Source organism: Petaurus breviceps, unplaced genomic scaffold (assembly GCF_028583685.1).
Source record: "Petaurus breviceps papuanus isolate PSGF00001 unplaced genomic scaffold, PetGlider_PUasm1.0 229, whole genome shotgun sequence".
NCBI classification, from domain to species: domain Eukaryota; kingdom Metazoa; phylum Chordata; class Mammalia; order Diprotodontia; family Petauridae; genus Petaurus; species Petaurus breviceps.
Window position 1 is genome coordinate 1075189 of NW_027185903.1, and position 24279 is coordinate 1099467.

Here is a 24279-nt window from a genome sequence, read left to right on the forward strand (position 1 = left end):
TAAAAATAATTACTTTTCTATTACTCAACAGTAATAGAGAAGTTAGGAAGAGGGGAGGGTTTGATGGGAAAGATAATGAGTTAAGCTCTGGACATTTTAAATTTAAGAAGTCTGCAGTACATACATTTTGATATATCTAATAGGCAATTGGATAGACAAGACCAGAGGTCAGTAGAGAGGTTAGGGTTAGATGAGTAGATTTGAGAATCATCAGCACAAATATGATAATTGAGTCCATGAGCTGATGAGATCATCAAGTGAAATAGTATAGACAGAAAACAGAGTCCAGGATAGAGCCCTGGAGGACACCCACCATTAGTGAGTTGGCCTTTGATGAAGATCCACCAAAGGAGACTGAGAAGTGGTCAAATAGGTGGGAAGAGCTCTAGGAGGGATCAGTGTCATGAAAACCTAGAGAGGAGAGAATATTTTGAAAAGGGTGATTGCAGTTTCAAAGGCTGTAGAGAAGTCAAGAAGAATGAAGATTGGGAAAAGACCATTAGATTTGGCAATTTAGATATCACTGGTAACTTTGGAGAGGTAGTTCAGTTGAATGATAAATTTACCAGCCTGAAGAGAATGACAGATTGTAGATGGTAGGCACCTATTGTAGATAGCCTTCTCAAAGAGTTTAGCCACAAAAGGGAAGAGATGTATGGGATGATAGTTTATGATGATTGGATCGGTTGAGTGTTTTTGAGATGGGTATATATATATATATATATATATATATATATAAAGAGAGAGACAATAGGAAAATAATAGACAATGAGAGATTGAAGATAAATGAAAGAATGGGGATGACAGAGGGGGCCAGTCTGTGGGAAAATTTGGGGTAGAATGGGATCACTTGTACTTGTGGTAGAGTTTGCCTTGAAAACTACAATGTGAGACAGAAGTGAATGAGGAGATAGTGACAGAAGGCATCTGTGTGATATAGGATGAAGAAGAGGGGAGAAGGGGAGCTCACAGTGAATGGTTCAATTTTTTTAGTGAAATATGAGCCAAGGTTCTCAACTGAGGATTGAGGAGGAGGAGGAACTAGGGGAGGTTTGAGGAGAGTTAAAAAAAGTTTGGAAGAATAGATTAATCAGTTAGGGAATGTGTAAAAGAATCGTCTTGTCTGATGAGGGCCAAGTCGAGATTACGTAGCATAAATTTGCAGCGGAGCGAGGTAGCGTGGTTTGGTGATTTTCCCCACCTTCAATTCGTAGCACATAAAGAGCAAAGGCAGCAAAATAGGGGTAGGTAATCCAGGACTGAGGCTTGGCAGGGCAAGATCTTTGGTAGAATAAGAGGATGAGGGATTTGAAAGAAGAGGATGGTAGAGGCTAGAAGTCTCACTAAGGTGGGCAAGGGGAGGAGAGTATAGCCAATGCAGTCTGGAAAAGAACTAAGAGTTCAAGGGGACTGAAGGTCATGGTGAAGAAAAGGAGCAGGATTTAAAGAAGAGGGAGAGGTGAAATGATTACAGATTGGACAAGAGAAGAGAGTTTCGGAACCCATAAACATGAAAGTAGAGAATTTGAGGGTGACGGCAAGATCAAGGGTAGGGCCATCTCTATAGTTGAGGTGGTGTGGAGGTGTTAACAAGTTGAAGAACTGGTAGGTTAGGGGTTTGAGGGAGCCTCCCTATGTATGTTGAAGTCCCCTCGTATGAGAACAGGAGTTGGGAAGGAGAGGTGACCATAAGGTCACTGAACAAGGACCATAAGGGTGACACTGAACTCACTGAAGAAAGAGGTCAGTAGATAATGGTTACTGGGATTTTGATTGGGTCATGGATATGGATCGTGTAAACCTCCAAGGAGAAGTGTTTACTGGATGAGGGAGGGTAGAAGAAGAGCAGGAAAGTGGCATTAGGGGACAACGCACATTTCAACTTCCCTGCCTTGACCAGTGAGTGAGTGAATGAAAATGCAGCCCATTGCTGGAAAGGGTGGCCAGGGAAGTTGTGTCATCAAAAAAGAACCCAGGTCTCAGGGAGAGGCAGAAGATGAAAAGAGTGGGAAAGGAAGAGATTGAAGATGAAAACACATTTGCTACCTACAGACCAAGTATTCCAGAGAACATAGTGGAAGGGATGTTTAGCTTTAGAGTGGGATAAGAATGGGAGATGGAGAATAAAATGTGAATAATGACAAGGGAAGGGAGGGTATGACTGGGATTTCTTTAATCATTAATGAGTGAGTTCAGATGGGTTATTAACCCACTCACCATCAATTAGTAAGCATTCATTAAAGTACATATTCCAGGCACAGTACTAGGTGATGATATTACAAATGCAAAAAACTGAAATAGTCTCTGCCCTTAAGGAGTTTATATTCTATATAGAAAAGCAACAGGTAAAACACAAAACCCTTCTACTCATGTAATCCCAAGAGTAATTCATTAACAAGTCTCAAGACCAAAAGATTGCCACAGTAGCTCCATTCCCTTATGTCCATGCCTTGTACAACCAGCCATCTATCAGCCAGCCATGGCAGAGGTCATTTTAACAATGAATTCATTCAGGCAACATCCAGTAACTGCTTAAAAGGCAAGCTTGAAATAGGATCTCTTTGCGCACTCACTGTACGGCATAGAAATCTCAGGGAGGTGTTGACAGGAGAGCCAAGAGTGTTCTTTAACAGGGCTGAAAGAAAACATATTTTGTAATGGTGTCCTCTGGGAAGGCAGAGGGTGTCAGGAAAGGAGAGGAGAAGCTTGTCAGTCCTGTTGCTGGTTCTGGACACTGATAAGAGTCATGAGTATGTTTAAAGAGGGTGGAAGGGGAGGAAATAAGCATCTATATAGGGCCTGCTATGTGTCAGGCTCTGTACTAAGCACTTTATTATTATACATATCATCTCATTTGCTTCTCACAACAACCCTGGGAAGTAGGTACTATCATGATACCCATTTTATGGATAAGGAAACTGAGGCAGATAGAAATTAAGTGACTTGCCCAGTGTTGCACAGAAAGTAAGTGTCAGAGGCCAAATTTGAACTCAGGTCTTCCTGATTTCAAGCCCAGTGCTCTATCTAGCTATGCCCCCCAGGAATCAGGAAAGGCTGGATTCAGATCCTGTTTCAGATACCTATTAGCTTTGTGACCCTGAATAAATCATTTAACATCTCTGTGCCTCACTTTCCTCCTCTATAAAATGAGATAGGACTTTAAAATCTTTATTTTATTTTGTTTTTTCTCAATTACATGTCAACAAAAAATTTTAACAGTAAAAAAAATTGAGTTCTGAATTCTCTCCCACTCTTCCTCTCTTCCCCTCCTTGAGAAGGCAAACAATTGGGGGCAGCTAGGTGGCACAGTGAATAGAGCACCCACCCTGGAGTTGGAAGGAGCTGAGTTTAGATTTGGCCTCAGACATTGACACACTTACTAGCTGTGGTGACCTTGAGCAAGTCACTTAACCCCAATTGCCTTGCCTTCCCCCCTTTAAAAATAAAAAAAAAGAGAAGGCAAACAATTTAATATAGATTGTACATGTGTAGTCATGCAAAACATTTCCATATTAGCCATGTTGCAAAAGAAAATACAGATCAAAAAGAAAATAATAAAGACAAATTTTAAAGTATGCTTCAATCTGAATTCATACACCATCTCAGGAGGTGGATAGAATTTTTCATCATGAGTCCTTCAGAATTGTCTCACATCATTGTATTGCTAAGAGTAGATAAGTCATTCTCAATCGATCATCAAACATTATTGCTGTTCCTGTGTACAATGTTCTCCTGGTTCTGTTCATTTGAAGAGATGGGGCTTGATGACCTCTAAGGTTCCTTCTAGCCCTATGACTTCACGGCTCCCAGAGGGCAGAACTGTGAACAATGTTGTTCACAGAGAGACGCATTTTGATTTGATGCCAGGAAGAACTTAATAATTAGCACTCCCTAAACGTAGAATGGGACAGCTAGGTGGCATAGGACAGAGTACTGAGCGTGGAACTGGAAAGACTCCTCTTCATGAGTTCAAATCTAGCCTCAAACACATTGTAGTTGTGTTACCCTGGGCAAGTCACTTAACCCTGTTTGCCTCAGTTTCCTCATCTGTAAAATGAGCTGGAGAAGGAAATGGCAAACCACTCCAGTATCTCTGCCAAGAAAGCTCTGAAGATCATCTACTGCATCCCCACCAGTCCATTTGACTTTTGTCTTGCCACTGGATTGGATGACCCAGGAGAAGAGAGTAAGGCTGAGAACTCTGTACAACTCTGCCTCACTTAAATCCAATTCACATGCAAGTCAAATCAGGACATCACTCATGATGTCATTGGTCCTCTTTGAAATGAAGGACAAATAACAGGCCTATAGGTACGAATCATTAATCACTGCTACAGGTTTTATCATAGGTGTGTGTCTAGGGTGCGTCCAGGCACCCCTTAGATGGGCTTCCCCAGCAGCCCTTTCACAATGACAATGTTTACCGTGATTTAGAGTCCTGCGAGGCTTTGGGCATCTTTCCCAGGCTCTGGTTTTCTCCTCCTGCTTCCTGCTCTCTTCTCCACATATTCCCTTAGAGCTCTGGTAAAGGAAGGAGGTAAGTCTAATGACTTGCCTCCATTTCCCCTTCTGTAAAACTGAGGATAATTATAGTTCTTACCTCATAAGGCTATTATGAGGATCAAATGGGATAAAATAAATTAAGTGCTTTGTAAACTTTAAGCAATTATATAAATGTTAGCATTTCCTAGGATTTAGTCTCTGGGGGGACTTTCTTACTCCAACTAGTGACTTGGGTGGTGGGCAGGAAGAAGTGCAGATTGACTAGGCTGCTTTTTCTTGTTGCTTTGCCATAATAAGACTCGACTGAGGGAATCTCTGATTGATTCATTTCTTGATGTTTTTTCCTTTTCTGGCCACAGTTTCTGAAAGAAAACAAAAGCCAAGCAGCCACTTTATTGCTACCTTTCCTGGTGTGTTGCATCAATCTCTTTATACCAATATTTTACTCCTCCTTTGGGTTGGTGGAAAAATTTGAAATTCCTCGACATGAGGTCTTAGTTATCATTACCAGGTATGTCACAGCTTCCTACCTTTCTGCTTGAAGATACTGCTTACATTGAGGGGGGTGGAGGGGAGGACTGGGGGATGATCTCAGGTCTCTCATCCATTATGATCTTGCTTTTCTTTTTTTTTTCTTTTTTGGAGGAGGCAAGGCAGGGCAATTGGGGTCAAGTGAGTTGCCTGAGATCACACAGTCAGTAAGTGTCTGAGGCCAGATTTGAACTCTGCTCCTCCTGACTCCAGGGCCAGTACTCTATTCACTGTGCCACCTGATCTTACTTTTCTTGAAGTATGGAAAAATGGGCCTTGGTAAATGATGATGAACCCCGCTCCCACCCCATTTTTCTAGAATAGGTCCCTAGATTCTTTGGGATATAGAGATATTTGCCCTCTTCTTCAGTACTGAAGAGAAGACCTCTTAGGTTGACTACCTAACCACCTGACTGTAATCTCTAAATGAGGCAGTGAGATATGAAGTGGAGACCTGAGTTCAAATCCAATTGCAGATATTTAGCTGTGTTGGACAAGTACATCACTTACCCTCTGTTGCCTCAGTTTCCTCAACAATAAAATGGTAATCATAATAGCACCTACCTCCCAGAGTTTCAAGGATCAAAGGACAATATTTGTAAATCACTTAGTGTTTGGCACATAGTACTTGTTTCCTTTCTTCCTAATAGAAAGAAAATGAAGAATTTGCTAGGGGTATTGGAAGAGTGGGGTAATGGAGAGAAGCCAAAGAGCTATTATTATTATTATTATTATTATTATTATTATTATAATTTAGCTGTAGGTATACTGGAATTAATTTGCCTTGAATCATACTGATAGAGCAGGCCCCATCTAGATTACAACCTTGTAGGAACAGAGGCAGTTATATGGTACAGTAGGTAGAGTTCCCAGACTGAAGTCAGAAGACTCATCTTCCTGAGTTCAAATGTGACTTCAGACATGTACTAGCTGTGTGACCCTGGGCAAGTCCTTAAACCCCATTTACCTCAGTTTCCTCATCCGTAAAATAAATTGGAGAAGGAAATGACAAACCACTCCAGTATCTTTGCCAAGAAAACCCCAAATGTGGCCATGGGGAGTTAGTCTTAACTGACTAAACAACCAAGGTGGGAATTGAGAAGTCTCAGGATTATTCTACTTTCTTCCTACCTGTTAAAGTTTCACAATTGTTCCATCTTTCTTTTTTTTTTTGCTGGATCTATGATTTTTGTGATATTAGGAACTCTTAATAGAGAAATTCCTACTATCAATAAAGACCAACATCTGTTCAGAAACTTAATATAGTTTTAGAATTTTGCCTAAGACCCTGAGAGGTTGAATTGCTGGGTCACAGCCACTAAATGTTAGAGATGGGATCTGTGGTGTTCCATGCTGCCTTTCATTCACTGATAGTGGTTTTCAGATTGTGTAGCCTTTCTTTCTTACTCATAAGATCCAGGTTTCTTGTCCCTTTCATCTCTCCAAGGGCAGAGAAACTAGAAATTGCCCAACCTGTCAGTACTGGCTTCCTAACATCACTACTTTAGACTATTGGTACAATACAATGGCCATTGTCCTGTTAGAACTGTGGAAAAATGGAGCATTCAGACCCAGAGTACTTAGGTGAAATCACATGGAGGTGACCCAAGGCTTTAGCTCCTTCAGTTTACTTTAATATTCTATTTCTGTTAGCTGTTTGCCAAAATTTGGTGACTTCCTTAGGTCAAAAATCATTTGGAAAGGTGCCCCTTTCCCCCAAAGTTCTCAGAATTCTCCTTTTTTTTTTTTAAGATTTGACAAATAGGAGTAGCTAGGTAGAGCAGTGAATAGAGTGCCGGCCTTGGAGTCAGGAGGACCTGAGTTCAAATCCAACCCCAGACACCTTTAAACACTAGCCATGTAACCTAGCCGTGTGAACTTGGGCAAGTTACTTAAACCCAATTGCCCCCCCCCCCAAAAAAAAAAAAACCCTAGCCATGTGACCTTGGTCAAGTCACTTAACCCCAGTTGTCCTACCTTTCCCCCTCCAAAAAGCAAAAAAAAAAAAAAGGTTTGACAAATTTTTATTGGTAAGTTTTATTTTAATACAGCAGACAAATATCAACACACAAACCCAAAGCAAAATATACTTCCCAAAACAGTTAAGCCAGAGAACACAAAAAAGTTATTGTTATTGTACATGTCATCATACATTTACAATTTATCTGTTTGTTGAAAGAGTCCTATGTATTTTAGGCTAATAGTGAGCCAATATTGATTAAGCACCTACTACTTGCAAAGAGGTAGGTGAACTTTATAGAGGGAATACCTCTAACTAGAGGTAACAGTGAGATAAATGAACCATTAGAGTATTGGCCCAGCCCTGAGAGTGGAGAAAGGGGGATATGAGCATGTTTCTTTCATTTCTTTTTCAATGGGGAAGGCAAGGTAGTTGGGGTTGAGTGACTTGCCCAAGATCACATAGCTAGTTAAATGTCAAGTGTCTTAAAGGTCGGATTTGAACTCAGGTCCTCCTGACTTCAGGGCCAGTGCTGTATTCACTGTGCCACCTAACTGCCCCCATGAATGTGTTTCAAAAGTGATAAAATGATTGCTTTCTATTTTGTCATTTAGGAATATCTTTCTGAAAATATCCATCATTGGGATTCTTTGTTATTACTGGCTCAACTCAATAGCAGTATCCAATCAAGAGGTGAGATTTCAGACTTCAGATTGATTTTGTGTCTTGCTCTTAAGCCTTTGATGAGGAGGCAGGAAATGAACCTCCCAGCATTTATTAAGTACCTTCTTAGTGGTAGACACTGTGCTAGGAGATGAGAATACAAAAAATGGCAAAAAGAGTCTCTGCTTTCAAGGAACTCACAGTCTAATGGGAGAGGTAACATGCAAAGAACTATGTAGAAACAAGTTATACACAAGATAAGTTGGAGATAACCTGAGAGGGAATGAAGACATTAACATTAAGAGGCATAGAGAATAGGGGCGGCTAGGTGGTGCAGTGAATAGAGCACCAGCCCTGGAGTCAGGAGGTCCAGAGTTCAAATACGGCCTCAGACACTTAACACAAAAACTAGCTGTGTGACCTTTGGCAAGTCACTTAACCCCAATTGTCTTCCAAAAAAAAAAGAGGCATAGAGAAAGACTTAGGACTTTAGCTGAGAATGGAGCTAGGAAAGTCAACAAGGGAAGAGGAGGAGAGAGAATATGTGCAGTTCTGTTTCTAAGTCTTCCCTTTGACAATGAGTTTCTAGAAGCAAATGTAACATTATCAAGGGACTGCTAGGTGGCGCAGTGAATAGAACACTGGCCCTGGAGTCAGGAGGACCTGAATTCAAATCCGGCCTCAGACACTTGACACTTACTAGCTCTGTGGCCTTGGGCAAGTCACTTAACCCCAATTGCCCTGCCTTCTCCCCTCTCCCCTCAAAAAATGTAACATTATCAGGGAAGAGAACAGATCATTCAGAATGTGGCAGGAGGTCAGCACAGTTCTAGAAAGAAGGTGAGTTGCCTCAACTAATAGCCCCAATAAGATGGTCAACCTATTGAAAGAGAACTCTCTTCTCTTCTTTCCTCTAATCTTCCTCATTCCAAGTCAACCCAAGGAAATATTTTTGTTTAGACTTCTCTCATTGGATTGCCATCAATTTTCAATAATCTAGCCTAACTCAAGCTAAAAAAAACCAGCATAGATAATTTGCTCATAGTCTCCTAAATTAATTTTAACCACTTAGTTATTGGATCAATATTCTTTCCACACCTTACCCCAGAGCTGCTCACACTTGATTGGAGTTTCATTTTTCATTCCTCTTTTTCTGGAGAGGTATTATTGAAGCAGGCATTTTGGCTTGTCCGGGGGAAGAAAGTGAGCTCAGGGACTTGTATAATTTTCCAAAGTAGATTATCTACCCTAGGCCATTTTGGAGCTCCCTGTACTGAACTGTGTCATTGGAACTAGTTTATCAAGTGTCTTCACCCTCTGTCTTCCTCCTCATCTCAAACTATGAGATGACTACAAATTAATGACAGGATTTTTTTTTAAACAAACACACTTGTATACTCAGATGAGAGCTGTCCCTTTCAAAGTAGATATATATGATAGCTATACTTTACATATCTACAGATAGATAGATAGATAGAGATAGACAGACCGACCGATAAATAGATAAGCTATAAGCTTATGTCAACAAGGATTGCAGCAAGAGTTGGAGGGATAAAGGTTGAATGATAGTCATCTGAGAATACATAATCCTGAGTCAAGTTGGATCTGAGAGTACTTAGGCCAACAACGGGGACAGCTACAGAAAGGCAGAAGGAACCAGTGCCTGAAATCACAGGGAAGTAAGGGAGTTCACTTAACATACAAGACAAAATTAGTCTAAGGCAAACTCTGAGTAAATGCAAATTATGTAGGTCAGAAGAATGTTAGTCTTACAGGGCTAGACTATTCTATTTGCTGCTGTAGTAAACTATCTGTGATTCTTGCTTTTATTCTAGAGTATTTAACAAATTTAGCTCCTGAGAGCTTTTGGCTGTTAAAAAAAATAGCTAATACAATCTCAAAAGACACAGATTTGCCAGGCTTGAAGATTCTATAAAATAATATGCCACAGACTCTCAGGACAGGTCCTAAGGAAGTACTTTATTCCTCATGTATTTTAAACAATGGAATAAGTGCATGACCTGTCAAGGTGACTATTGCTGAACGGACAGTGCTTTTCTGGGTGTATAGGTTATGTTTGTTGTCATATTGTCCTGAAAGAAGAGAGGCCTTTATTTCCTTGAAGGCCTTAAGAGTAGATATAGAAGGCAGGTAGGGAAGGTATGGATGGGAACACCCTAGAAAGACCTTCCTGAAATTCTCACCTTACTCTGAGTTGATGTGACAAAGGCCTCATGTCAAAAATGTACATCCGGGAGCTTTTATCTGCACACCTCAGCTCCATTTAGTTACAGAAAACAAGGCCCAAATGTAATTGATAGGCCACGAAACAGGTAAGTTATATATGATTAGGGGTAGAGGAGAACAGAGATAATTTTGGAGCATGGGGTACTGCTGAGGAGGGCAGGCCTGGGCTGGGGAAGAATGGCATATGGAGTATTGGAAAGAGGAAAGACCAGAAGAGAGTGGAAGGCCACTGAAAACAAACCTCACTTTCTCCTCAATTCTCCTGAATATTGGGATACTGTGAGGCTGTGAATATTGGTCTTTGTGTCAGAAAAGGGCAATTTGGGAGTACATTACTGAACACATTGTCTCTTTGTTTGCTTTTTAGTGCTGGGAAACACAGGTTGGCCAGGATATCTACCGACTCCTCGTGATGAATTTTTTGTTTACTATATTTGACTCGATTTTGGGGGAGTTTTTGAGAAGGTAAATCTGTGTCTCTTGTTGGAAATGGGGGAGGGAAATGGAAACCTTTTGTACAGAAATGTATCAGGAAGTAACTGCTTCCTTACACTCTTAAAAGCACACACTGTTCAAAATCTTTACATTTCCCTTTTGTTTTTTTTTCCCTCCCTTCTTAGTTAAACACATTTGCTTATTTTTTCCTACTTAATTTATTTCATAACCCTTTGCATCACCACAGGAAGTTTGTTTCAGTCATTGGTATGCTTGGACAGCTCTGACTGACTTTCAGATTCAATTGTTAAATTTTCTTTTCTTTTTTTTTTGGAGGGGAAAAGGTAGGGCAGTTGGTGTTAAGTGATTTGCTCAAGGTCACATGGCTAGTAAATGTCAAGTGTCTGAGGCCAGATTTGAACTCCCTGACTCTAGGTCCAGTGCTCTATTCACTGAGCCACCTAGCCACCCCATACATTTTCAATATGAAGATTTACACCATAGAAACCAGCTCTCTCTACAAATTAGGACTTGACTTATTGTTTTGTTGATCATTTAGACTTAAGAAAGTGTTTACAATGCAGATCAAATTTAAAAGCATATGTATATTTTTCCACCCAAGAGAGCCTAGTTGTTAGATATTTATTCTGGTTTTAATCAATTATAGGATTGATAGGATCATGCTCTTTAGGGCTAGGCAGCAATCTCAGAAGCCCAGTCTAATGCTTTCATTTTATTGATAGGGAAATTGATTTACCCCAGGAGGTAAATCAACTTACCCAATGTCACACAATTTATAAGCCTCATGGATGGAATGTGAAACCATAATCAATGCTCTGCCACTATTCATCAAATAGGTTTGTAGTTTGGAGATTAAGAACTATCTCCCTTGCTAGACATCCAATATAACTAGAGAGGGTGTAGAACTTGTAGTAAAGGACTGGCCCAGGACCAGTGATATCAAACTCAAATAGAAATGGGGGCCATTAACCTAAGGATCACTGCAGGCCACATATTAACTTAGAAAACCACCTAGTAACATTATGTTCTATTGCATTTTTGTTTATTTTGTTAAATATTTCTCATTTACACTTTAATCTGGTTCCACCCAACTCAGGAGTATTGCCCCAAATGTTTGCTACCTCTGGCCAAGACAACCTCTGGAGGTCAGATGTTGAATTTATTTTGTATCTGAAAGGGCTCATGTCCATCTGCTTATGATAAAGAAGAAGAATATCCCAGTCTAGAATGTGGAATTGTTGGGGGGAAAGCAGTCCTGGACTGTCAGCCAGGAGATAAGATTTTAGTTCTTGGCTTGATGGGAAATAATAATGCCAACCTGCCTACCTTATAGGTTTGGTATGAGGCTCAAATAAGATTATAGATAAGGAAAGCTCTTTGGAATGATTCTACAAATGTAAGATGGTGATCCCAGCTTTGTAATAGGGCCAAAAACACGTCCATTTTCAAAGGATGTTAATTTGTGTTCTTTTGATAGGACAAGATAAAAGTCTTTTTTTTGTCTTCCTATCTTTTACAAGATAGGAAGATATAACTCTTTTTTTCATTCTTTTTAAAAAATTTATTTATTTTTCACTTTCAACATTGACTTCCATAAGATTTTGAGTTTTTAATTCTCTTCCCCTCCTTCCCCACTCCCATCTCCAAGACAGTATGCAATCTGATATAGGCTCTACATATATATTCACATTAGACATTTTCCCATTAGTCATGTTGCAAAGAAGAATTCAGAACCAATGGGAGGAACCATGAGAAAGAAGAAACAACAACAAAAAAAGAAAGAGAGTAAATAGTATGCTTGGATCCACATTCAGACTCCATAGACAGACTCGTTGGATGTGAAAAACATTTTCCTTCATGAGTCTTTTGGAGTTGTCTTAGATCCCTGCATTGCTGAGACCCAAGTGTATCAAAGTCAGTCATCCTACAATGTTGATGTTACTGTATACAAAGTTCTCCTGGTTCTGCTCCTCTCACTCAGCATCAGTTCACATAAATGTTTCCAGGTTTTTCTGAAGTCCTCCTGCTCATCATTTCGTATAGCACAGTAGTATTCTATTACATTAAAATACCACAACTTGTTCAGCCACTCCCCAACTGATGGGCATCCCTTCGATTTCCAACTCTTGACCACCACAAAAAGAGCTGCTATAAATATTTTTGTACACATGGGTCCTTTTCCCATTTTTATGATATCTTTGGAATACAGACCTAGAAGTGGTCTGGGTCAGAGGATATGCACAGTTTGATAGCATAGTTCCAAATTGCTCTCCAGAATGGGTGGATCAGTTTATAACTCCACCAACAATACATTAGTGTTCCAATTTTCCCACATCTTCTTCAACATTTATCATTTTCCTGTTTTGTCATGTTAGCCATGTTAGATGTGATGTGGTACCTCAAGTTGTTTTGATTTGCATTTTTCTAATCAATAGTGATTTAAAGCATTTTTAGATGCCCATAGATAGCTTTCATTTCTTCCTCTGAAAACTGCCTATTCATTTCCTTTGACCATTTATCAGTTGGGGAATGACTTGTATGCTTATAAATTTGACTCAATTCTCTATATATTTTAGAGATATATTTTATGAGAGACACTGGCTGTAAAATTCTCTCCCAGCTTTCTGCTTCCCTTTCTAATCTTGATTGTATTGGCTTTATTTGTGCAAAAACTTTTCAGTTTAATGTAATCAAATCATCCATTTTACATTTCATAATATTCTCTCTCTTGTTTGTCATAAATTCTTCCATTTTCATAGATCTGACAGGTAAACTATTCTGTGCTCGCCTTGCTTATAGTATTAGCCTTCATATCTAAATCATGTACCCATTTTGACCTTATCTTGGCATAGCATGAAAGATGTTGGTCTATGCCCAGTTTCTGCAATACTATTTTCCAGTTTTCCCAACAGCTTTTGGTAAACAGTGAGTTCTTATCCCAGAAACTGGAGTCTTTGGGTTTATCAAGCAGTAGATTACTATAGTCACTTAACCCCAATTGCCCTGCCTACCCCCCTGAAAAAAAAAAGAAATTTAGTTGGACTCTTCTTTGCCTATTTTCCCAAATACTTTATATAGTATTGAAATTACTTGTTCTTTAAATGTTTGATAGAATTCACCTGTAAATCAATCTGTCCCTGGAGAGTTTTTCTTAGGGAGTACATTGATGGCTTGTTGAATTTCTTTTTCTGAAATGGGGTTAAGTATTTTTTTTCCTCTTCTGTTAATCTGGTCAATTTATATTTTTGTAAATATTCATCCACTAACTATAACTCTTTATGTACACATATATAATATGTTATACATATAAATTATATATAAGGATTATATATGCATATATATACATGTATGTACACATACACCTATTATTTATAGTCCTGACATTATTTTCTTTGTCTAGTTCTACCCAGACTCACCTCTGTTTTGCATTTCGATTGATTATGTATATGAAGATCAGACAAAATGTCTCTGTTGACCATTTTTATTACATGTTTGTTATGTGGAAAGTACACAATGCATAGTACAGTGGTACTATGAAAGAGATTTTTAAGAAAAATAGGTCTTTGACCTTTTCTAGGACTCTCAGAGCTTCATTAAAAAGATAGAGATCTATCTAGCTTCCTAGGCACACATTCTTGCCAGATTTTAAACTCTGATATTTTAGGTCTTGGTGACAAATTTTAAGACATCCAACATAGGAAAATTCTATTGAACCTAATACCACTTACTCTGAATTTATGGAAAAAGTATCCTGTCTTTGAACTGGAAGTTTGGAGGTGGGAGGAAGAATTTACCAATTAAATAGGAAAATGTTTAGCCAACTTAGGAAAATAAAATTTTTTAAAAAAGCATTTCATTTAAGCACTTTGTCTTAACAATTTAGAATGTCTTTTCCTTAAAATAGTGTCATACTTTCACTGTGTTTATAAGCCTAGTATCAAAGCTTTAGAGTTTGGAGGGACATCAGAGGCCATCTAATCCAATTCCCTCATTTTATAGATGAGGAAACTGAGGCACAGAGAGGTTAAGTGACTTTTCCAGGAAAGGAAGGAAGCAAATAAACATTTATACAGTACCTACTAGGTACCAGGCACTGTGCTAAGTGCTTTACAAATATTATCTCATTTGGTCCACACAATAACCCTGGGAGGTCGGTGCTATCATATCCTCATTTTATAGTTGAGAAAGACAGAGGTTAAATAACTTCTCCCAGGATTATACAGAGCTAGAATGTGTCTGCGGCAGAATTTGAACTCAGGCCTTCCTAACCACTGCACTACTTAGGGGCTGATATTATAGACCTAATGAGTCTCTGAGGCAGGATTGGAAATCCAGTTACTCTTGATTTTTAAGTCCAACACTCTATCACTATGTTGCTTCTAACATAAGAGAACATCAAAATTACATATCTTCCATATACCCTATTATACATGTTCAACTAATTTGCACAGGACTTTTCACCTTTATTCCAAATTCTTTGAAGTAATCCTGCACAAATAACTGGGTATCTTTTTTTCTTCTTCTTGGGATTTCTGGACTCTTGTAGATTTTGAATTTTTTATTTGCCAGGATGTGTCAGAAACAGGACTTGAACCCAGGTTTTCCTGATTCTGAGGCTAACTCTCTATACACTACATCAAGTTTCTTCTCATAACACTTTTATTATATTTTGTTTTTCCTTCCAATTATGTGTCAAAATAATTTTTTAACTTTTTTTTCAAGTTTTTATTTTTAAACTCCACCTTCCCTCCTTCCCTCTCCTCTTTCCCCTCCTGAAGATGGTAAGTAATCCAATATAGGTTATATACCTCATAACATTTTTAAAAAAATAATATTTTTCCCAATTACATGTATAGACAATTTTTAACATTCAATGTCATTTTACAGAATCATTGGGACTAAATTCATTAAAAGCCTTGGTGTGCCCGAGTTTGATATTGCCAGGAATGTTTTGGAGCTAATCTATACACAGACCCTGCTGTGGTAAGTGTGAGGGGGAGGGTAGTGTTAGGGGGAGACATCACTTAGATCAAGAACAGCCTCTCTTTATCAGATCCGGTGGAATTCCCATCACCATACGTGCCTTAGAGGAATGTGATGTCAAAATCAGATCATTGAATCTCTACTGAGTTTTATGGATCATAACTTCTCAGAATCAAAAGGTCATCTAGTACAAACTGAAGTTGGAACTTTATGTTTCTGACAAATATTCAACCAATCTCTATTTGAATAACTTCTGGAGATGTTATTTCCCAAGATAGCCCAATCTATATTGGGTCCATTCATTGCTGAGATTTTTTTTCCTCATGCCAAATCAGAATCTTCCTTTTAGCACTTTCTGCTCATTCCTCCTAGTCCTGTCCTCTGAGACCAGACCTCACTAACCCCCCCGCACCCAATCACTCAACAAGCATTAATTAAGCACCTATTATATTCTAGGCACTATGCTAAGTACAAATATAATCCTTCTTCCACATGACAATTTTTCAGATACTTGAAGATGATAGATAGCATGTTTCCCCTAAATCTTCCCATCTCTAGGCTTCCCATACATTGTAATTCTAGACAATCTAGGTGGTGGGTTGTTTTTTTTGGGGGGAAGGGAGTTGGCTCCTAGATGAAGTAGAACTGCTACTAGATATCTCGAACCACTTAGAGGTTGCTCCCCTCTCCTTTTTTTGAGGGAGGGGGGAAGGCAAGGCAATTGGGGTTAAGTGACTTGCCCAAGGTCATAGTAAGTGTCGAGTGTCTGAGGCTGAATTTGAACTCAGGTCTTCCTCACTCCAGGGCCAATGTCCTATTCACTGAACCACCTAGCTGCCTCCCCCCCACCTTTTTAATGACTTTGATATGGTATTTTAGACACTCTTTACTAAATGGGAATTGCCTACTGATTTGGTTTCTGGCCTTGAGAAAGTTAGAAAGATCTTGGTTCAAATTCTAACTCAGATACTAAGTAGTTGTATGACCCTGAGTAAGTCATTCGAACTTTCTGATCCTGTTTCCTTATTTGCATAATGGAAATAATAATAGAAAATAATAGGTTATTACAAGGCTCAGATGAGATAATATACATAAAGCATTTTGCAAACCTTAAAGTGCTATATAAATGTTAACTACTATTATTGAATGTACTATGGGAAAATAACGACCATTTTTCTCTTTACAGGATTGGCATTTTCTTCTCTCCTCTGCTACCCTTCATCCACATGATCACACTCTTCATCACGTTTTATGTCAAAAGAGTGAGTGATATCTTGGTTTAGTTCTGTAGATGAAGGAGGGAAAGGCTACTCTCAACACTACATCTATTTGTGCATTGGGTGGAGGGAAGGGGAGGCAAGGGGGAACCAAAAGCTGAGATTTGAAAGGCACATAATGAAATTGATGGGACATTGGATCACTCTTCCTTTAGATCAGCTTAATGATGAACTGTCAGCCTCCAAGCAAGGCCTGGCGTGCCTCTCAGATGATGACTCTTTTTATCTTCCTACTGTTTTTCCCTTCTTTTACTGGGGTGCTATGTGTCCTGGCCATCACTGTCTGGAGGTAAGAGACAACTCTGTGACTATGGATGTTTTAAATGCCATTTGCAGAAGAGTTGGGGAGGGAGTGAACGGGGACAGTCTAAGCAATACTGCTATTTCCTTATTAACTAACATTGAACTATTTCAGTAATAGCTGTGGCTTTTTAAAAATCAAGCCCATGATGTCATTCGTTTAGGAGACTCTCCGTGAAGAAACTTCTAGCTTTGGCACAGCTTGAAGTCTTAGAGAATGGTCTGGAACATTAAGAGGTTAAGTGATTTGCCAGGATGTGTCAGAAATAGGACTTGAACCCAGGTTTTCCTGACTCTGAGGCCAGCTCTCTATACACTACTTCAAGTTTCTTTTTATAACATTTTTTATTATATTTTATTTTTCCTCCCATTTATACGTTAAAACAATTAAAAAAAATTTTTTTACGTTTTGAGTTTTAAATTCCATCCCTCCCTCTCCCCTTTCCTCTCCTAGAGAGGGTAAGTAATCCAGTATAGGTTATAAACCTCATAACATTTTTTTAAAATAATATTTTCTCCCAATTAGATGTATAGACAATTTTTAGCATCCAATTTTAAAAAATTTTAAGTTCCAAATTTTTTCCCTTCCCCCTCCTTAAGATGTTAAGCACTTTGATCTAGGTTCATAACCTTTTTTTAAAGGATAGGGAAGGAAAGAGAAACCTACCTCATCTGTTAATTAACAGATAAAACTAAAAATGACCCACATTAACTTTCAGCACCTATGTTTTAACAACTTCTTAGCCCAGATGCTACCAGATCCTTCAACTATCCTGTTGCCAAGTCAGGGAATGATTTTTATTCTCTCTTTCCTGTGCTCCCAAGAGTGGATGGAATATACTCAAGAAAAAGGCCAATAGATCAGACTAAATGTGATCTAGCTTACTAGTTGTGTGACCTTAAGCAAGTTACTTTATTTACTTCCCTGAGCCTCAGCTACTTCATCTATAAAATGGGAATAAAATTACTATTACTACCCACTTCACAGCAGTGTGAAGTGAATGCCATCTAACATAAAGGTGAGTATTAGTGATAATAATAATAAGTTGAAAGAGAAATCAGTTTTGTGAATCCAGGGTAATTGGCAATTCTAGAACTAAATTACTTTCAGTCAAGTTCATAGTACCCTATTAGTTTATTCACATTGGATTAGTAAAATTTCTTAAAATAGAAGCTGGGGGAAGGTGGGGTGGGGAGGGGTTACTATAGGAAAAGTACTTAGACCTAGGGGCATATCTATATGTTTACCCTTAATAGACTCTTAAAAGTATGGGCAGAAAAGCAATTTACACTATAACATCAATATTGTAAAAATGAACAATTTTATGGACATTTATAAACTAATGAAGAATGAAATGAGCAAAACTAGAGGAACAATTTATGCAATGACAACACTCTAAAAACAAACTTTGAAAGCTACTGGAACTACAATCACTACAGTAACCATCCTGATTCCAGAGGACTGATGATGAAATGTACTACCAATTATAGAGAGTCATTTAGGATGCAGACTCTAGTATAAATATTTTGTGGTAAAGCCATTGGGGGAATTTATTTTGCTTGACTATGCATATTGATTGCAAGAAATTTATTTGTTTCCCTCTTCCCCCGGCCCCAGTAGGGTGGGAGGTGGGAAGTGGAGGAAATAGACTGTTAATTTAAAAATAAGAGAGAGAGAGAGAGAAGGAGGAGGCTATAGATGTGAAAGGTTGCATGCACTTTCAGATGAGGTCACTATCACTATATTATTAGTTTTATTTAACTTTTACTTTGTTGTAAAAGACCTCACACAAAGTGGGGATAATCTGCAAATATATGTAATGTAAAAAGAAAACAGATGAATAAAACTAAAGTGACCCCAAAAAAGGGTATGATCAGCATGATGTAATGAAAAGAACATTTAACTTGAAGTTTTCTAAGACTGGTTTCAGAAAATGGCTCTGCCCCTAAACTGCTGTGTATTCATAAGAGAGTCATAAATGCTCTCCTTCCTTATCTGTAAAGTTGGGGTTCATAAGACTTGTACTGGAAAATGCTCACACTGAAAATTTAACCTCACATAAGCCCATCTATTACACATTACTTCATCTATTAATTAACATTAATTAGCATTATAAATGTCCATAAAATTGTCCATTTTTATAATACTGATGTTATAGTGTAAATTGTTTTTCTGCTCATACTTTTAAGGTTCTATTAAGGGTAAACATATAGATATGCCCCTAGGTCTAAGTACTTTTCCTATAGTAGCTCCCCCCCCCCCCATACAGCACATGACTGGGAAGATGAGTTAAAATTCCACCTCAGACATTTACCAGCTGGGTGACCCTGGGAAAATCACTTTAAGTTCTGTCTGCCTGGCACATTAAAGTCACTTTCTAAAATAATAATAATACTTATACTGTCTCTCCTAAGAGGAAAGGAACACACATTTAATAAGCACCTATATGTGACAAGCACTAAGCACTTTTCAAATATTATCTCATTTGATTCTCACATGAACCCTGGGGAGTGGATGTGCTATTATGATCCCCATTTTACAGTTGAGGAAACGGAAAAGATAGAGGTTAAGTGACTTGTCCATTGTAACACAGCACACAGCTAGTAATGTCCAAGGCCACATTTGAACTCGTCTCTTTTTTTTTAGTTTTCAGCATTCACTTTTATAAGATTTAGAGTTCCAAAATTTTTTTTCTACCTCACTCTTTCTCTTCCCCCCTCCCCAAGATGGCAAGCAATCTGATATAGGCTATACATGTACAATCATATTAAACTTATTTCCACATTAGTCATCAGGACTTGACTCCAGGCCCAGTATTCTAACCACTGTGCCACCTAGCTGAGTAGTACTCAGTAGAGGGGAAGTGCTTTGTAAAGAGTAAAATGCTACATAAATATTAGATGTTATTTATTATTAATAAAAGCATTATTTTTTTTTGGAGGGGGGAGAGCAGGGCAATTGGGGTTAAGTGACTTGCCCAAGATCACATAACTACTAAGTGTTAAGTGTCTGAGGCCAGATTTGAACTCAGGTCCTCCTGACTCCAGGGCCAGAGCTCTATTCACTGGGCCATCTAGCTGCCCCAATAAAAGCATTATTAATATTATTTCTATGTTAGGAGAACTCTTAACTTTGCAGGAGTTATCCATCTGAGTTCATATCTGAGAAATTTTTTTGATTTCAGGTTTACAGAACAAGTCAGATACTAGTAAAATAATGACAAGAGGTAGATCAGAGAAAACATAATCATTTTAGAACCAAATCTACCTCATTTTCCTTTTCTGCTCAGGTCGAAACCTTCAGCTCAGTGTGGTCCTTTCCAAGGCCTGCCTTCCATCATCCATGCAATCTATGGATGGATTGAGATACTTAGCAACAGACCTAGCTACTTATGGGTAGTATGGATTTATCGGAATCTCATCGGGAGTGTGCATTTCTTCTTCATCCTCACCCTCATTGTCTTGTAAGTAGAACAACAAAATAAAATAAGGGGGGTGATTAAGACTTTGGGGATAGGGCTGTGGGTAGGAGGAAGGGTAGAAGAAATAGCTTACTGAAGATTGATCCATAAAATCCTGTTAACCTTGAGTTTAGTGGGAAGAGCAAAGAAGCATTAGGAGAAGGGACTTCTCATCCGAACCATGCCTCTAACAACCTCCATGACCTTAAGCAAACTATTTAACATTTCTATACCTCAGAAATGGAAATATTGCCTATTTCTTATTGTTGTTGCTCAGTTGGGTCCGATCTTCTTGACCCAACGGACTATAGCATGGTAACACTGTCCGTGGGATACTGGGGTGATTTGCCATTTTCTTCTCCAACAGATTAAGGCAGACAGAGGTTAAGTGACTTGCTAAGGGTCACACAGCTAGTAAGTGTCTGGGGCCAGATTTGGACACAGTTTTTTTTTTTGGCTCCAGGACTAGTACTCTATTCACTGAGTCACCTACCTGCCTCTGTACCTCCAGCAAATGGAAATAATACTGCCTGCCCTATCCAACTAGTTAAAAGGATAGATGCGTGAGATCCTCGATTCCTTGGAAAGCAATTTGAAAAGTTAAATGTGCTATATGAACCCAGTTCCTTTTTAAAATTATTATTAATAAAGTGTTGTTATGGCTTTGTCATCATATTGATCAACTCAAATCAGATAATAGATGTAAGGCACTTTGCAAACTTTCAAGTGCTATATAAATATCAGATATTTATTGATATATGAGAGAGCTCAATTTATATACAGTCCCCTTTAAGAGCCCATTGCTTTAAAAAAATTTTTTTTTTGCCTTTTTGGAGGGGCAGTTGGGGTTAAATTATATATGTTATATAATAATAATAATAATATTTAGCTACATTAACCAATCAGCTATTTAACAAGCACTTAATAAGCATTTGCTCTGTCCCAGACACTGTGTTAAGTGCTGGGGATACAAAAAAAAAAGCAAAAAAGAGTCCCTACCCTCAAAACGCTCCCATTCTAATGAAAGAGACATCACGTATATCAATAGGTAATATAAAATACATAGGAAATCACTTCAGAGAGGAAAGTTCTAAGCACTGGGGACTTCTCGGTGGTAGCTTCTGGATGGTGTCTGAGCTGAATCTTGAAAGAAGCCAGAGATTCTAAGAAAAGGAGGTAAGGAAGGAGGATGTCCCAAGCATGGGAGATTGCCAGTGCAAAGGCACACTGGTGGGAGATGGAGTGTTCCTTGAGACACTGGTACTCATATTGTGATGATGTTGATGACAGCATCATACTTTTCACACTTCTCTAAGCACTTTGACTTCATTCTCTCCTTTGATCCTCACAGTTACACTGCAGGGTTGGATCTTTTGTTTTGCAGATTATTTATATCTGAGGCCCAGAGATTAATTGGCTTAAACTCCTAATGATGTCATCATCACCACCATAATGGCTAGCATTTATATAGCCCTTTAAAGGTTGCAAAGTGCTTTAGAAATGTTATCTCTTTTGATCCTCAGAACAACTCTGGGAGGTAGATACTATTACTATCCCCATTTTACAGTTGAGCAAGCTGACACAGACAGTCAATGTTTAAGTGACTTGCCCAGGGTCACACAACCAGTAAGTGTCTGAGGTTAGATTTGAAATCAAGTTTTTCTAATTACAGTTTCAATACTCTATCCACTGTGCCATTCAGCTCTATGGTCAGATAACATCTTAACAATGTTCTTGAGTTTAATAGGCTTAGGTTCTACATTCTGGAATTTTTGGAGAACATTGATATATATCCATTGAAATGACTCCACAGAAGTTACTTAAGTAGAAAGTGATAGTCAGAATTTGAACCCATGTCCTTTGATACCAAATTTAGTCAGCTTTTTTCTGCTATATCATAGCTACAAGGGTAAATAAAGTCAAACAGTGAGGCAGAAATCTTGAAGGAGTTCTTAGCAGCAGTACAAAGTGGGTGGAGAGAGAGTAGGTAAGGTAGGTAATTCAAGAAAAACTGAGAAGGGAACAGGGGAAGGGAATAAACATTTTTATATAGCACCTACTATGTGCTAGGCACTGTTCTAAGTGCTTTTCCAAATATTATCTTATTTGATGCTTACAACAACCCATAAGGTAGGCAGGTGCTCCTATTGTCCCCAATTTACAAATGAAGAAACAGAGGCAAACATGTTAAGTGACACAAAATGTATCTGAGGTTGGATTTGAACTCTGTTCTTCTGGACTCCATTATTCTATCCATTGCACCATCAGCCGCCTCTAAAATTAGGCAGCATTGCCTAATGTGCAGCATGAGGGTTTGGTGAAATGATAGTGTTTCATGCACTCAATGGCTTTGCACAAGTTGGATTCTTTACAGTGGTGACCATGTATCCCTGTGGCTGTGCATTTTGGCAGATGCTATGGTGCTGTGGCTGTGTGATACTGAATATTAAGAGACAGTCCTCAGCTGTTTGGAGAGCAAGGACTACGTTGCTCACTCGGATTTCTTACAGTATGGCTAGATAGGCTCTTTGGCCAGCAATTGTCAAACCAATGATTCTGAATCACAGGTCTAAACATTTTGTGCTAGAGTTGTAGCCCTTTCCCCATTTAAACAAAGTTGCTTTATGAAAATCTGAATTCAAACAAAATACAGAGTATGGTAATTTACTGCATAGAAAGGTGAAGCTGGACAGTATCTTAGACACCATCTAGTCCAACTGCTTCATTTTACAGATGAGGCAACTGAGGTCCAGGGAAGTAAATTGACTTGACTAAGGTCACTGGCAGAGCTAGGATTAGAATGCTGCTCTTCTAACTCCTGGTTTAGTCTTTGATATATATTATACTACCCTGACGTTAGATTCCTCAGACTATTGAGCTACCCAGTGTGTTTGAAGTATGATACATTTACACATATAACATATAGTCCAGGATGTGAGCTCTGGACTCATATATGCCAGATCCTATGGGAAGCCCCTCCCCCCAACCCCCAACCCAGAATTTTTTGACTTGCTTTGCTTCCAGCCAAAGTTCCCTCTAGGTTATATCCAAATATAGTTCAGATCTATATCTCCACAGATGTAGATAAAAGAATCTCTAGCTCCCATACAAGCACTTAATGTAACCATCAGCTACGGATTCAGAACAACTTTTATTCTACCTCACAGATAAAGCAAAAACAACATAAAGGACTCAGTTGTTCAGTGGTTTTTCCTTTGTGACCTCATTTAGGATTTTCTTGGCAAAGATACTGGAGTGATTTGCCATTTCCTTCTCCAGTCCATTTTACAGATGAGGAAACTGAGGCAAACAGGATTAAGTGACTTGTCCAGATCATACAGTTAGTAAGTGTCTGAGTTGAGATTTGGACTCAGGTCTTCCAGACTCCAGGTCAGGTGCTCTATCACCTAGTGTCACCTATATATCCAGAAGAGCACATAAATAATCCATATGACTCTCCTTCCCTTTTCAGCTAGTACCACCTACCCTACAAGGGCCTATGCAGACACTGAATTCATAGTGCCTCCCGTGGTTTAGAAAGGAAATAAATTTGAGGTTCCCCAAGGAAGAAAGCCTTGCCCCCCAACATTCCATGAATCCTTTCATCAGTGAGACCAGCCTTAGTGAGTATCCAGTCTTGGGCACTACCCTAAGGACTTGAATTCTTTCTTAGAAAAGAACAGGTTGCTAGATGAGCATCTTCCTAACATTCCAGAAGATATCACTTTTGCCCCAGAGGCCCATACTAACATCCAATCTTATACCGCCTCTTAGTAAGAACAGAGAGCAAAGTCAGGATCTTCCCTCCCTCACATTGTGACTTTAGTCCTTTGGTGTTCTTCATGCTCCAGGGGCCTCATATTTCTTCTCCTGAAAAGCCTACTCATGCCCAAAGAAC

The 24279-nt window shown here is 38.8% G+C and overlaps 1 protein-coding gene across 1 annotated transcript in view; it reads left to right on the top strand.

Annotated features, from left to right (window-relative positions):
• Positions 1–24279, top strand: part of TMC5 (transmembrane channel like 5) — a 145313-nt gene that overhangs the window by 108460 nt on the left and 12574 nt on the right. Inside the window, 7 exon segments of the mRNA XM_069095969.1 lie at positions 4863–5014; positions 7609–7687; positions 10272–10369; positions 15248–15343; positions 16530–16605; positions 16776–16909; positions 20211–20384. Coding sequence (XP_068952070.1) covers positions 4863–5014; positions 7609–7687; positions 10272–10369; positions 15248–15343; positions 16530–16605; positions 16776–16909; positions 20211–20384 — 809 coding nt within the window.